Source organism: Microtus pennsylvanicus, chromosome 22, assembly GCF_037038515.1.
Source record: "Microtus pennsylvanicus isolate mMicPen1 chromosome 22, mMicPen1.hap1, whole genome shotgun sequence".
NCBI lineage: Eukaryota > Metazoa > Chordata > Mammalia > Rodentia > Cricetidae > Microtus > Microtus pennsylvanicus.
In genome coordinates, this window is record NC_134600.1 from 30,442,506 (window position 1) to 30,458,967 (window position 16,462).

Below are 16,462 nucleotides of genomic sequence, written 5' to 3' on the forward strand. Positions count from 1 at the left end.
CTGTGAATTTACTTCGTACAGGAAATGGAAGACTAGATGGTTCCCTTTGCTTTAAGAAGTAGAATGATTATTCAGGGTGGGGAAAATACTGATTGAAATGTAATGAACGTAAAAAACTGACAATTCTATAACATTCCTGGCCTCCAATCTTAGAATAAAATTATACATTAATCATTTCCTTGGGTTTCATTAAAGTAAACATTTTTAACCTTATCTAGAAAAAACTTAGTTTTTTTGTAGTTACATACCAAGGGGACAGTTATTTCACTTTAAAATTAGTTTCTTCTTCTCCTTCTTCTTCTTCTCCTTCTCCTCTTCCTCTTGCTCCTCCTCCTCCTCTTGCTCCTCCTCCTCTTGCTCCTCCTCTTGCTCCTCCTCCTCCTCCTCTTGCTTTTCCTCCTCCTCTTGCTCCTCCTCCTCCTCCTCCTCTTGTTCCTCCTCCTCCTCTTGCTCCTCCTCCTCCTCTTGCTCCTCCTCCTTCTCTTGCTCCTCCTCCTCCTCTTGCTCCTCCTCCTCTTGCTCCTCCTCCTCCTCTTGCTCCTCCTCCTCCTCCTCTTGCTCCTCCTCCTTCTAAGTGTGTAGCCCAGGCTGACCTCTGCCTCCGCCAGCAAATCCTCCCAGCAGGCACCACCACATTCGGCTAGTTTCCTCTTGAAAAGAGTATGTGTCTCCAGATGTGTAATCCATTAGTTTCTGAACCTGAAGCTTTAGTCTTAGGTGCTACGGTAGGCTTGTATCACAACTATGTAACTCAGTAAAAACGTTTCATGAACTGGACATTTCTGTATGCATTTTTTCCAGAGGATTATTAGCAATCCTCATAAGAATTCTGTTAGTTATGAAGTCATAAATAGCCAAATCAGTCTTAAAACTTCAAATGCGGGGGGCTGGAGAGATGACTCAGTGGTTAAGAGCACTGCCTGCTCTCCCAAAGGTCCTGAGTTCAATTCCCAGCAACCACATGGTGGCTCACAACCATCTGTAATGAGGTCTGGTGTCCTCTTCTGGCCTGCAGACATACACACAGACAGAATATTGTATACATAATAAATAAATAAATATTTAAAAAAACTTCTAATGCGGAACCTGATTTTTAGAATTTAACAGTTCATACTGCACGACTCTTAATAGGGAGGGAAATGCTGTAAATTATAGAAGTGAGCCCTTTCTGCCTATGTAAACATTATTTAGCCCTTCAGATATCTAGTTTTGTTGGATAATAATACATCATGTTACAAAAGATTCACTAAGATAATAAATTATGCACAAAATAAATGACAAAGGCCACCTGTTAGGGCTCAAAGGTTTTCTTCTGCTCCGTACTCCAATATATCTGTCCTGCTACAGCATTCTTTGCCTTTGTCACCCTTTCTGTGAACATGTATAGAATCAGATTATAATAATAATAACTGTTATTCTTTTCAAGTTTTTTGAGCTGGATTTTTCTCTGTCACCTCAGGAAGGCCTAGAAATTCAAGCTTGACCATACTTCCTATATAGACTAAGCTGGCCTCGAACATGCAATCTTTCTGCTTTCTGACTGCATATCTCCAGTGCTGTAACCCTAGGCCTGTATCCCTATGCCCAACAGAACCATACACATATACATGGGCACACACACAAACATTATATTGGCACAATGAAAATGTTAATCTATTTAAAAAATTTCAGAGACTCCTCAGGGTGGAGGTGGTTAAACTACAGCTACAGAGCATAGAAGGTTCTGGTTCATGAGTGTGCCTTACAAAGAATCTTTAAAGCATAAATCCGGTGGTTTATATGCAAATTTCAGAACTAAGAGAAAAAGTTGTAGGCGTTATGTCATAATGAGGGGACTTAGGGCTTTATTTCTCGATTACTCTTACCAAAAAGACAAGGATCTCCTGAGCAAATTGGGAGAGGGATGGGGAGGGTGGGGGTGGGGGCACGAGAGAGGGTAGAAGGGGAGGGGAGCAGAGGAAGATGTACAGCTCAATAAAAACAGTTGAGTCCCAGGAGCCCAGCTAGCCTAAATTCTGTTAAGCTTAGTGTTGGGAGGTGTGTTTACAGGCTCAGAGTGCATCACAGCTGGACCAAAGCCATGAAAATAAAGTTAGACTAAGACATTTTTGTCAAAAAGCTCTGAGGTGAGAAACCCAAGAAGACAATCTGAAGTTTTAGAAAGGAACATACTTGAGTGAGGAATGCGTTAAGATCAGGGAGCAAGGTCAAACGGCCCAATTATCATTGGCTGACGTGTCTTTCTTACTAGGCCTGGTTGACGACCAGAGGTGATGATTAATTTCTTGTAACCATTTCTGCCCTCAGTGCCCTGATATAAGAAAATATTGATGAGTGGGTATGTACCCTAAAGATTTAAAGTAGAGCTGACTGTTTTTCATGCATAAAAAATCTAGGTTTGTGGTTCCTTTAAGATTCCTTATAAGTTTACCTTTCAAGATAGGAAATGAAGTGATAGGCCATTTCTTTGTAATTGCAAAATCCAGCCCACCACACACCCTTCACGAGACAGAGAGACAGAGAGAATAGATTAATGTAATAAAGAAATCCCACCCCAACAACTTTTGAAATCTTTATCCTAGTGAAAGATTTGACAGCTTCCCATGTAACCAGAGGAAGAGTCCAGTTTGGTGATTGCTTTAAAGGTCTTTAATGGGGCCGGTGAGATGCTTGGGGACTAAGGTTCTTGCTTTGCCGGCCTAGTGGTCTGAGTTTTATCCCTAGAAGGCATGAAGGGGGCAGGAGAGAGCTAACAATAAAATACCCCACCCAGACCCTTACACATCACACCCAATACACATGCGTAGCCACAGATGCGCGTGCGCACTCCCGCTCCCCCCACACATCTCAAAGACCTGAAGTCTGTCTATACACACAAACTCACATATGTAAGATACACACATGAACATAAACCTCCCTACACTCCTGATGCAATACAAACATGCACACCACATTCACATACCTTACACACATACACTAAAAAAATGAAAATCCCTAATCATTTTGAATTTGGTCTAGTTTTTGATCACGAGTTTGTATTTGTTTACTCTGTTTACAGTGCTTGCTACATCCTTGCCTTCATCTCTGCCTCCACCGTGATTCCATTCCATGCTATGTGTCCTTCCTGTGCAGTCTCTCTGAGCTGGGGACTCCATGTTTAGTTTCTGACTTCTGCTTGGCTCTAGGACACTAGCCATTGGTCCTCAAATTCATATTCTGGAGACTCTGGCAAGATTGTTATCCTCGGGGCATTCGAAAGCCAAGGGCAGTCTTGGGATAGCACAGACATATTAGTACCTGGCTGGATCTGCTCAGACACACCTCCAGAGCCCTGTGAGCAGTTCCTGGTCAAACGTTTTGCCATTGGCTGTTGATTGTTTTTCAATAACAGGGTGAAAATGTAAAGTCTCTCTTTGCCCTATATACAGCTCTAATTCGTTCAATTTATTCTGGCTAATTGAAGGAAAAAGTCAAAAATTGTAGCAGCAGCTGCGTACATTATAAGATATGTAACGTATTATGTGTGCTTTTTGGTAGGTGCCATGACTAGCTTTAATTTTTAACTAGAATCACCTGGGAAGAGTCTTAAGGAGGGACTGTCTACATTGTATTGGTCCATAGGCATTTGCATGAATGCATGCGTGCATGTGTGTGTGTGTGTGTGTGATTATCCTAAGTTAATTGATGCAGGGAGACCCAGCCCACTATGAGTGATGCCGTGCATAGGTAGTGAGTTTTGAATTTTAAACAAGTAGAGAGATGAAGCTGAGCGCAGGTAAACAAGCAGGTGAGCACGCACACGCATGCGTCACGTTCTCTTGATCTTGCCTGTGACTGTGATAGACTAGGGCTCTGAAGTTTCTGCATTGATGTCTCCTTAGTGATGATTGCTACCTGAAATTGTAATCTGAAACAAATCATTTCTCCCTTAAGTTGCTTTTTCTGTTGAGATATTTTTTATCTTGGCAATGAAACTAGGACAGTGGGCATTAGCAATTGGATATGTGAGCACACTTTTGATTGTTTTCTTGATTTTTGTAATTTTGCTTGAAAATTCCAATGTGATATAACAATAAAATGAGGATACCTATATATCTATATATAACCACACGCATATGTCTATAGCTTTTGATAACACACCAGTTCATATGATAAATATGCCATTATTTCTTTTGCACCAGCAGATTGTTTTCAGAATTTTGTCTCCAAAATAAAACATTAGCAAATAAATGAATGCCTGAGGAGAATTAATGTGGCAACATTCATACATAGTATATAAGAGAGGGCTACATTAAATAGCAACATTCATATATAGTATATAAGAGAGGACTACATTAAATAGCAACATTCACATATAGTGTATAAGAGAGGACCACATTAAATAGCAACATTCATATATAGTATATAAGAGAGGACCACATTAAATAGCAACATTCATATATAGTATATGAGAGGACCACATTAAATAGCAACATTCATATATAGTATATGAGAGGACCACATTAAATAGCAACATTCATATATAGTATATAAGAGAGGACCACATTAAATAGCAACATTCATATATAGTATATAAGAGAGGACCACATTAAATAGCAACATTCATATATAGTATATAAGAGAGGACCACATTAAATAGCAACTAGAGTAGAAAGCAGTAACAAAATAGTGTTTACTTTTGGCATTGACTGCAGAAGTAACTTTGGGCAAAGAACCCTTTTTGACGTGTTAGATGTTGAGTAAAGAACACGAAGCTAAGCTACCATCTTCCTGCTGTGATCTAGAATCATGAGAGAAAGACAGAACCTTGCTCAATGGCCATGGCTAGGAGAAAAGAATTCTTCAGGCTGTGGGAGCTTGGGTGGAGTGGTTTCTTTCCTCCTCTGGTGTAACTTCAGGCTCTAGAGCACCCTCAGCCAATTCTATTCACAGGTGCCTTGGCGGTTTGCAGGTGGGGCTGAGGAGTCCTTTGGGTCTCTCTACAGAGGAATAGTTGGAGAGAGGATATGGGGACTGCAGGGCTTATGGGAGGCTGCTGAGTCACGTGTGATTCACAGATGTGGCTTTGGACATCTCTAGCTCTAAGATTACACAGATTGATGGCCTGTTGAAGTCTGTCCTGGACTGCGCTCAGAGTGGAACATTAGGAACAATCACAGAATGACTAAAAGTGAGAAAGAGGTCAGGAGACTGCCAGCCTGCATGTGGACCGCCGGTGTGCTGGCTGCTCCAGGACTCCCTATAGGAAGAAGAGCTAAGGGACCTTACAGCAGGGTCTCACACCAAACTCCACGTTGTCTTCTTATCGCAGGGGCCTGTGCCCTGTGTCCTGTCTTTAGGAATCCAATGTGATCCGTGAACTGAGCCTTCTCAAATGGGAAGATAAACAGTGATAAATGAGTCCTTTGCTGAAAAGGCCAGGGTTTTAGTAAATCTTGTCATTTCCTTCTGATGAGGAGACTATGTCTGGGGGTGGATTCTCTGTATTGTGAGACAATTATCAAATATTGAAGGCTTAAATTAAACATTTCGGTTTGGATTGGCATGGCCTGTCCAGCAACTGCACATATGTGAATTGTGCCTCATAGCGTATTTTAAATTAGCCGAGCATGTGGCATAGAAAAATCCATTTAGATACGGTTACGTAAGACGCTTTTTCTCCCAGGTATACATTGAAAGGCTTACGCTTTGACCTACTTTTTAGTGTCTAAAAGGTCAACATTATGTAATATTGACATTTAAACATTTGCAAAGGTTATATAATTTGAGAAATTAATAAACTAGAAACATTAAAATTATTTTCCAGTCCTAATATTTATAAATTATTTCCCATCCTTAATACTCAGGTATTATTTCCCTATCATTAATGTTTATTATAGGAATCTTTCAGCAAAGATTCACTTTGAAAAGTCTGGTTTATCAGCATTAAAATGTTTTGCTTTTTTGCCACTTCCTAAGGAGAAAGGGATCTTTAAGATCACCCTTGTTCCATATTTTGAGTGTTAGGTGATGCTGTAAGGTACCTATAGCAACCAGCATCCTGGTTCCCACAGTTAGAGAGATGTCCACTTCTCAGAATTAGGTTTCGCGTGTGACAAGAGCTACTGTATTGTATAGAACAAAGTCTTGAACGATGACATCTTTCGATCTTATCCACAGGTTGCACATGATATCTCTAAATATGTGCACCAGTTTCCCGCCTTAGCAGCCAGTGTTCGGTCCCAACCTTTGCTCACTTGAACTTAAACATTTAATTAATTCGGAGAAAAAAAAATATTTCTTTTTAAAACGTTTTGGTGTGAGTGCATAAATATAGCTTGATATGAAAGCAAGTTCTAGGTGCCGTTTTCGCCGGGCAGATCAGGGAGGAGGTACTCTCTCCATGAATGGTTCCCGTGTGCCGTGCTGCCGAGGGCAGCATGTGGCCGTCCATCAGCTGCTCAGGCAGAGAGGGTCAGAGAGCCACGTTCGGGGGAGGGGGCGGGTACAAAGGTCGGAAGCAATACATTTCAGTATTGTTTTTCCGAGCTGGCCGTGTATTTGCCGTTTCACGTTTGAGGGTTCTCTTCCTAGTCCTCTAGAACACTGTCTTCCAGGATCAGAGACTGCGAATCTTGGCGCCGCACTAAACCTGCAATATTCTTTGTTTCTCGCCCTCAAGAACTGAGCCCCTGTCTTCCTTATTTGCAAGTTAATAGATTTGCTTTGACAGCTTTTGATTGTTGAGGAAGCGCTGCCCTGCAACAGCTGTGATCTAATTATCCTGCGGCCTGTACATTAGGAGAAGCTCCAGCAGTCAGGGTGGACCCTGGGTTCGCTATTCACGCATTTGTTTGTGTCTGTGAAAGTGCATCGTGAAGACATTGGAAGGCTGGATGGGGTCGTGTTGGTCCATGCCTATCGAAACCCCTACTGTTGTTCTTAGAGTGTCTCCTGCCTAGACATACATCAGAACTGATTCCACATTGAAACTGCTACCCCATGTCAACTGTGTGTGTCTTCTGTGAATAATGTAAGAGTCTCTTCCTGTGGACCAACAGTGTTGGGTTATGCCAATGAAAGCAGCAAAATTTATGTTTGTAAATAACATAAATAGTGCTTGTTTAATTTTTTGTTAATTCAGAAGAAGTCTTACAAATTTAATATGAGAAACATTATCACATGTAAGTAAGCACATGTGTGTTTATACAGTCTGTGAAGGAAGGCTGCATTGGGTTTTGTGGTTGTTAATAATGAAAACACTTTTCTCTTTCCATGTAAAGATAAAGACTTCTGTAAACTTCATTTTGCCTTTCTATGCATAGGAAACAGACTTTGAGCTCATGGCTATCATGATTAATAAAACAGAAGATATGGCAAGAGACTTGAGGGCTGCATGATGCATGGCCATGAGAAGAGAGACGTTTCAGATCGTAGAACTTGAAATAAGTAAGAACTGTATCCCATTGCTTTCTAAGGACAAACCATTCTGCTTCCTTCAATTATTTTAGGCAACTGAAGGTTATCAACTCATTTTCTTATCCGTAAAAATCAGCATTAGAGCCTGTCTAGGTAGGTTTTTATAATAATTGAAGACTTTGGGCATGGAGGCTTTTCAGAATAGTTCCTGGAATAAACATGATCTAGAGACCCATTAGCTGCGAACGGAGTCTGCACTACACGTTCATAACTGTGGTGCTCAATGTCACCATACAGAACCACACACCCATCTGTTCAAGGAAACTAAGTGTTGTGTTGGACGCAGTGCTGACCCAGGACACCATACCACTGTATGCTATTTTGTAGGGCAGGGTGGGTATAGAATCGAGGAAGAAAGATTTGTGAGATTCTGAAGATCTGGCTTGAACAGGAGCGGAACCTGAAGCAGCCTGGAGAGGTGGTTGGGGGTGGGGGCTGGAGCTGACAAACTTAAGAAAGATGATTTCAAAGAAAGCATGATTATGGAAAGGGACAAAAGTGACATCATGTGAAGCTTATAAGTCCGCTGGCTGCAGACAGAACGCGTAATGGGGGAGAGGAATTTTCATTTAGATTGGTGTCCCTGTATTAATAAGCGTTTGAGGATTTTGCGGTACTAGAAATATTTGATGGCTCACATGATCACCGAGAGAACGGGACATGGGGAAATTTTTGTCCTGACATTAAGTAATGCTCGCGTGCTTGAACTAGGCTAAACTGAGTTTTGTGAGCTCATTTTCAACGGCCGGTGGAAACAACAGATGAAAAACCGGAAGGCGAGGTCTCCAATAAAATGAATGGAGAGTTTGTAATGAGCAGTTAGGAATTCAGCTCATTCGGTTCACGGAAACACCAGCAACAGATTGTGTGGCCATGTGGGACATCCCAGTTGGCGCCAGGCTGTGCAGGGATGGCGCTGGAGGTTGTCACAGCCTGCGATGCTGAAAGATAAAAGGCATAGAGGGCTCAGTGCTTGGGGAGCAAACCCCACGTGGGCCCCCGCCCCGCCCCCTGGCTAGCTGATGGCCATGCTAGCTGAATGTCAACCCTGAAAGCATTTGGGTTATTTTCTGGAACCCTGAAACGAATTGCAGCAGTTTAGGCAGAAACTGTTAGCTGACTAATTTAGAACGTGCAGATAAAACAAAAAATGAATCCAAGATGGCAAAGTCAGTGTCAGGGAGACTCTTTGCCCTTTGGAAGCTGAGAATATGCTTAGCTGCAAAGTGGATACCAAGGCCAATGGAACAGAGACACATGGACAGCGGAGGATGAGCTTGCTTTCTTGATACAGCGTTGTCTCCCGTCTCCAGCCCTTTGCCTTTCTACTCCGATTAGTGTGATCACATCATTATCCAGTTTCCCAGGATTCCGCTGGATAAAAATGAAATTGAATCCACAAGCATCTCACAAGTTGCAACAGCCTCTTTCTAAGAGAGCAGCAGAGTTACTGAAAACGCTTGAATTGCCAGTAATTTCAGGACTGAGCGAGCTCTCCGGGAGCATCTCACCCATCTCATGATGGTCCTGTGGTACAAACTGGATGCCAAGTGACTTGATTCCACTCAGACACACACATCTGTGTACTGACACCATGTTTCCAGAAATGCATATTTAGTTTGTTTGTGTGCTTTGGTTATCTAGATCCTTAGCTTGCTTACTGCTATTTTTATCCAATTAGAGAGGCACTGTGGGTGGTTTATTATGTAACAAAAACAGGAGCAGTTCAGCATTGGTAAAGTATTTATAGCTAGTAGAACACTTCACTTTTGAAATACCTTATTGCTTAGATTTATGAACATGTTATTTGTATATCAGCACAGTCGAAACGGTCATTTTGCTATGTATGTAGACATTTTAATTATTTCCCACCTCCTTAAGACATCATTGTGTCTTTCATTCACTTTGGTTAAATAAAAAAAAGTATTGCTTCAAAAGAGTGGCAAAGGCCTGAAGTGGTGCCTGGATCTTTCAGGCTCGCTCCCCTCCTATGGCTCCTCACTGTGGTATGCTCTCTTCCCTTTCCTCTGTGCTGTATGCCACCTTCTTTTTCTGTCTCCATGGTAATTGCTAGTGGAGTGAATGGAGAAAGGTGTAGGAGAAACGCGTCTGTGTTTTAGACACTTCGCCTATTTTTCCACAGGGTTTACCCACGTCAGCAGAGACAGCAGGGCAGGTATTGTTGGGGTCTTGTTATTAGGACAGTTCTTAGCTCTCACCGGGAGTCCATGGTTTCAACCAAGCCAATTCTCTCCTCGGCTTAGCTTTTAGAACATTTCAATCGATAGATCGACACTGTCTACTCAACTTTGCACTTTACAATAGATTAAATGGGGTGTAATCTGGCTTTTCTGCATTTGGTGTTCCTCAAGTACCTACAAAATGATACGGATTAGCTTTTTTCTTGCTTTTTGAGAACAGGATTATGTGAAGGTTGCTGTGCCAGCCACGAATTCAGCCTCAAACGGAGCATTAACGGTAGCCTTGTCTTTCAAACTCAAGGAGAATGTAAACATTTTATATGCTGTCCCTTTCAAATTTTGGCCATTTGTGTGCCATAAAATGAAATAGACATAAATGATGTTTTGCTTATTCAATAAGATATTCATTCGCCTCATCTTTGCAGGTATCTTGGTGGATGCTTCCTGTGACATGGACTCTGTAGAAAACAGTAAACACTTGGAACTTTGCTAGCAACTGTGAAATGTGTGTTCTAGCGACCCAGTAAAAGTCAACACCCAGTTTCTCACCATGACACTCAATAAACATTTTAATTTTTGTTAAACAGGTGAAAGTCATAGTTGAAGCGTGAGATTGAAATTTTAAGCAATAAGACAAGATTCTATTTAACTTTGGGAGGATGAAGAGGAATCACAAGACATTAACGTAGAAGAAGAGGCATGGGGTTAGAGGAGCCGTAGGCAAAGCATTTCCAGGGTCGCTGGAGCAGTGTGGGCCCTGAGGTTGGGGAGGGGTAAGAACTCATGGCATTGTGTACATTCCTGGGCCGTACCCCAGGCTTGGCGTCGATTTTCCCAGTGTGCTCAGTTCACTCAGTCTGCCATCTTGTGTATTCTTAGTGTGACAATGTCACCTCTTGTCACCTGAGGAATGAAGCCAGCCTTCGTTCTTGAAGAGCTAGGTGCTTTCTCATACGAATTGGTACATGTGTGTGAAATGTGTATGTGCACATACATACGGAGGCTTCCTCAGTCCCTCTCCATGTTTCTTTTAGAGACCAGGTTTCTTTGGCTCGTCTGGCTGGTTAGTGGGCTCAGAAGTCTCCCTGCCTCACCAGTACTCACTGGGGTCACAGGCATGCAGCACTGCCCTCAAGTGTTTGCATGGTGCTGGGGTCACAGGCATGCATCACTGTCCCCCCAGGTGTTTGCATGAGTTTGGCAGCACCACAGGCATGCATCACTGTCCCCCCAGGTGTTTGCATGAGTTTGGCAGCACCACAGGCTTGCCACTGGTCTCAGGTGTTTACACCTGGGGATCTGGTTTTGTTTTGTTTCTCTTTTTGAGACTGGGTCTCACTATGTAGTTCTGGCCGTCCTGGAAGTCACTATGTAGACCAGGCTGGCCTTGAATTCACAGAGGCCTGTCTCCCTCTGCCTCCCGACTGGTGAGATTAAAGACGTGCCTGTGCCGTCAAGCACGCGTATCTGAATTTATATGGCAAGCACTTTAGTAACTGAGCTGTCCCACAATCTGAAAAGATTCTCTCCCTGAGCTCTAGTTCCAGCTCAGGTCATTGCTTTTGGACAGCATGTATTTATTGTCTAAAGTGACTAAAAATGAAATATGTGTCTTCAGACCACTTACAACATACACTGTGAACAGCAAGATCTTTTTATAAAGCTGCTAGGATGGAAAACTAAAAAGCATGGGGAAAAGTCTGGAATTTGCTAATCTACAGTATTTCACTGCAATATTGTTACAGGGTGTTTGATTCTGTAGGAAAGGATTTAGTGAATAAGTACTTTCTGGATATAGTATTAACGTTTTATTGGTTATTTTAGCCGTCTTTGCTGTTTGGACTCAGCTGAGCTCTGAGTCGTTAGAACCCTCCCTTCCCTTTCCTTGCCCTCTTTTGCGCCTGCTGGTGTCTGACCCACACTCAGGGAGTGACTTTTCCAGCCATCCTGAGCCTGCATCCCATGCTGCTGTGGTGCTTACATAGCCATGCTTCTTAGCACCCGTGAGCATGGGATCTTCCTGTGTCTGTCGAAGCCTTCAGTCCTCTTCAGCCATCTTTCCAACCTCCAAGGTCCTTTCTGGCCCACTGTTGATAAACAGATAATGCCCGCTTCGTTACACAGGACATCGGGAGAATTAAGTGGAGCCTAGTGATCCCAACCTTTTTCTCTAGTTCTTCCAATTGTTTCCGCTGGTCTCCCAACTCCTAACGTGTTCCTTCCAGTTTGCATGGAAGAAGCAGCTTCTCTTCGAGCCGTGCATGATGCTCCCCCATCCCCCATTTTTGTGTTTTTTTGCTATTTCTGAATTTTTATTCCACATTTTTATCTTCTCTTGTTTATGATACAACCTATATGTTGGATGCTAGAATTTTTTTTCCTAAGTATTGTTGACCGTCATGTCTAAGATTCTGTGGTTGTTTCTCTTAGGGGCCATCTTGAAAGAATAGAGAGGTACCTAGGAGATGGGCCTCTGGCTCTGCCCGTGGGGTATTTTCTTGATTACTTTAATTGAAACCAGAAGACCTGCTCACTGTGGGTGGGATCATTAATCCTAGATGGTGTAGTCAAGATCAAAGAGCTGAGAAGCAGCATGCCTTCATCTCTTGGTTTCCTGACTGTGGATGCTGCAGGACCAGCTGCTTCAAGCTCCTGCCTCCTCCACATCCTCACCATGATAGACTGGACCTTGAGCTCAGCTTTTTACAATGAGTCTTTCTTGGTTGAGTTTCCTTTATCAGGGTGTTTTATCAAGCAACTGGAAAATGAAGCTTAAACAAGCCTATTTAAAACACGTGCATTGTCAGGCAGTGGTGTCACACACCCTTAATCTCAGCACTGGGGGGCTGAGACAGGCAGATCAATGTGAGTTCGAGGCTGGCCAGGGCTACACAGAGAAACCCTGTGTAGAAATACAGCAGCAACAACAACAACAACAACAAAAATCTCAAAACAAAACAAAAATAAACTAGTAAAAGAACAACACACAAATGAATTGAAAATAAACATAAGAACCATGTTGATTGGAGCTTTGTGCTGGGCCTTTCTTTCTCCTGCAGTTCTTCCAGCCTCTGCACCTTAGTGTTTAGGCATTGAATGCCTCTCTCCAGGCACCAAAAACATACCAACATATCCTACACACCATATTCTTCTTATTCTTTTTCTCCTTTCCTCAGACCTAGTTTTCATTTCAACTTGAATCTCTCTGTGTCTTTTAGTATTCTTTTTAGCATGTACTGGTGCCTATGGGATAGAATATAGCTAAAGAAATAGAAAAATATGAAATTGTTTTTAGTGGTATGCGTTATAACTCATTTCATATAAATGCTATAGTCTCCGATTTTCTTCCAGCTTCTATAATATTTTAAGAAAAACCAGGTGCTAGTTAAAAAAAACAGTATCTATCAAAAAGGAAGCTCGCCCTTCTAAAGCATTTCTGACAGCTCGTCAGTTGGGGCAGAGAAGACTGGATGGGTTCTGAATAACTTCTCAGCCTAAATATGAATGGATGGTTCGCCTCTGCGGACATCACGGTGACAGTGTGCTCAGGTGGCCAGCTGCATAAAGATGGATCAGTTTGCCATAGATCAGTGTTCAGGAGCTGACTATATTCACGTACACGCACACGTGTGTTCACCTTCTCTTTCTCCTTTTTTATCCCCTGTCCCCCCCAGCTAAGGTATGCCTAACCTTTATTACAACTTGTCAGTGTGAGGAATCATATTTGAAAGATGATTCATCCTGTCTTGAGTCCAGGACTGACTTAGTAACTGGGTATAGCACCGAAAGTCTGATATGAATTACAAATCATTGTCTGGATGAAGGTTCTATGGCTCCCTCAATCAAAATATCCCTTTCCCTTCTCTCATCTCTGTTCTTCGTCTCGACTATCCTGTTTCCTCAAGTTCTCTTCCCTCCTCTTCCCCTCTGCCCTTCCTTCCCCTCACCCCCATGCTCCCCCCCTTTTTTTTCAGGAAAACTTGTCTATTTCCCATTTGGAGGTGGGTGTATATATGTTTCTCTTAGGGTTCATCTTGTTACTTAGCTTCTCGAGGGTCGTGGACTGTAGGCTTGTTATTCTTTGTTTTACAGCTAGCACTGTAAAACATAGTACTTATGAGTGAGTACATGCCAGGTTCATCTTTCAGGGTCTGGGTTACCTCACTCAGGATGGTATTTTCTAATTTCATTCATTTGCATGCAAATTTCAAGATGTCCTTGTTTATTTTTTTTTCCTCTGAGTAATACACTAATGTGTAAATTTGCCACACTTTCTTTATCCATTCTTCAATTGAGGGCCATCTAGATTTTTTTTTTTTAGGTTCTGGCTATTACAAATAATGCTACTGTGAACATAGTTGAATAAATGTCTTTGTAGTATGATTGGGAATCCTTTGGGTATATGCCCAATAGTGGTATTGCTGGGTACTGAGATAGACTGACTCCCAATTTTCTGAGAAATCACCATAGTGATTTGGTTGTACAAGTTTGCATTCCCATCTGCATTGGAGCACTGGGCGAAGCTCCCAAAGTCCAGTTGAAGAGTGGGAGGAGCAAGAGGTCAAGACCACGATGGGGACACCCACTGGAACAGATTACCTGAGTTGGGAGCTCACCAACTCAGATCAGACAGGGAAGGAACTAGCATAGGACCAAGCTAGACCCTCTGAATGCGGGTGACAGTTGTAAGGCTGGGGCAGACTGAGGGGCCACTGGCAGTGACACCAGGATTTGTCCCTGCTGCTTGTATTGGCTTTTTTGAACCCATTCTCTTGGATGGATACCTTTCTCAGTCTGGATATAGTGGGGAGGGCCATGGTCCTTCCTCAGAACAATGTGCCTTGCCCTTTCTGGGGAGTAGATGAGGGGGTAGGTGAGGGGGGTAAGTGGAAGGAATGGGAGGAGGGAAGGGAGTCGGAACTGGAATTGTTATGTAAAATGAAAAAAGATAGTTTGTTTTCTTTTTTAAAAAAAATAAAATTAAAAAGTGAGGGAAGAAATCACTGTGTATAGTCTTTGCCTATAGACTAATGTATGTTTTCCTTCTAGTTATAAAAGCAGGCACAGTTGTGTTTACCTAATAACAATAGAATAATTATAGATTGAGTTGGTGTTTATACTGCTTTCAGATATGTATACCCACTCATAAATAGGATACATTGTAATGTTAGGATGACATTACTTACAACATTTGTTTTGATGGTCCTGTCAATTTTATTTCATGCTCTTTTTGATAACTTACCTTTTCCTCTCCAATTCATACAGAATTGCTGAACAAATATTTATATTGATTTTATCTGTGTGAAGCTGTTCTTGGTTTTGCTGTGTTTTCTTTACTAAGCAGTTCGTTGTCCCTGTGACTCATGATGTAATCATCCTTTGATCGGCTTTTTTTTTTCCTTCTTTCAACTCCTTATTTTTTTCTGTGTTCCCCTAGACAGTATTTCAATCTCTTTTTCACGTGGTGCTTTATTTTCTTTATCTGTTTCTGAAATGAAGATGAGGATTTGATGAACTGTTGGAATTCATGTCAAAGAAAGAGAAGACATACATACTTCACTCTCCCTGATTCAGATTCAAACATAAATCATCTCCGAAGCCTTCCTACTGGGGTATCCATAGTTCCTATGTGTTCCTGGAGAAGCAGGCTACATGGGGGCGACCTGCAGCCTGCTATGCATCCTCACAGGGATGAGGTGGACATTCAGCTGTGGTCATTAGAATGCTGGCTAGTGGGTGCTTCTAGGATTTACATAGTTCTAAAGTGTAGTGATGTTAATAGTTCATGTTTCAAGATATTGACTGCATTACTTACAAGAATGTGTCTGAAAATACTTGAGCTTGCATTCCGAAGAAATAGTTTTCATGTAAAACATTGCTTTGGAAAACTACAGTAGCTGCTGAGTCTGTCAGAACCTCATTGCCGCTGGGGAAATAAAGGCCCTTAGCCGTTGTATACTGAGATATTTGTAACCTTGTGATTTCCCATGGTTAAAACTGATGGCGTTATTCTACATCCTCACGTTATGATTAGAAAATGAAGTTTATGTGTATTTTTGAATACCGTTCTTAGTAACTATTTCCATGAAATTTTAATGGGTGAGCAAATATTTCCCCTCTGGATTCCCAAGGTGCCCCTGTCATTCTTCTCATTTTGATTTGGAGGCCTTTGAGCATTCAGAAAGGGGATGCATGTATGCAAATGAAAGAAGCAAATGGGAACACACAAATCCAACAAACATAAACTTTGAAAATAAAATCCCCATTGTAATAAAGGTTCGACATGCTTGCTTTGGTTGACTGTTGTGCTCCGTGTGAAGGTGGAATGGGAAGACGATCTCCGTGGGAACCGGGAGGGCGGATAAATGTTTAAATATGTGAAGTATGTTTGTAAAACATGACCGAGTTAGCGTGATGGCTACAATTCTGACAGAGCCTTCTTTCTTCTGCTTCCACAGCATCAAGTCATGGGTGGATAAGATGCAAGAAGACCTGGTCACACTGGCAAAGACAGCGAGCGGCGTGACTCAGCTGGCTGACGTGAGTGTCCCCCGCTTTGTTCACGCTCTGCTTAGTGAGAGTGCACTTGTGCCTTTGAGGAACCCGTAGCTCTGTGTTACAGAGAGCATGATTCCCGTGCACTTACCACAGTGTGGTTTGCGGTAGCCCCTGCACGGCGCTGGTCCGGCATGGCTGGCAGTGAAATGGTGAAGTGCCCCTTCTCCACCCTGATTCAGATTTAGATGTCACACTTTTCAGGACTCTGTTTCTAGGGGCTGGAGAGATGGCTTAGTGGTTAAGAG

The 16,462-nt window shown here is 42.3% G+C and overlaps 1 protein-coding gene across 6 annotated transcripts in view; it reads left to right on the forward strand.

Moving 5' to 3' along the window:
* The window catches only part of Cacna2d1 (calcium voltage-gated channel auxiliary subunit alpha2delta 1), a 403,873-nt gene that overhangs the window by 53,873 nt on the left and 333,538 nt on the right, over window positions 1-16,462 (forward strand). For all 6 annotated transcript variants that reach the window (XM_075956382.1, XM_075956383.1, XM_075956384.1 and 3 more), the window contains exon 2: window positions 16,118-16,199. In XM_075956382.1, the coding sequence (XP_075812497.1) occupies window positions 16,118-16,199 (82 nt within the window). The remainder of the gene's footprint in view (window positions 1-16,117; window positions 16,200-16,462) is intronic.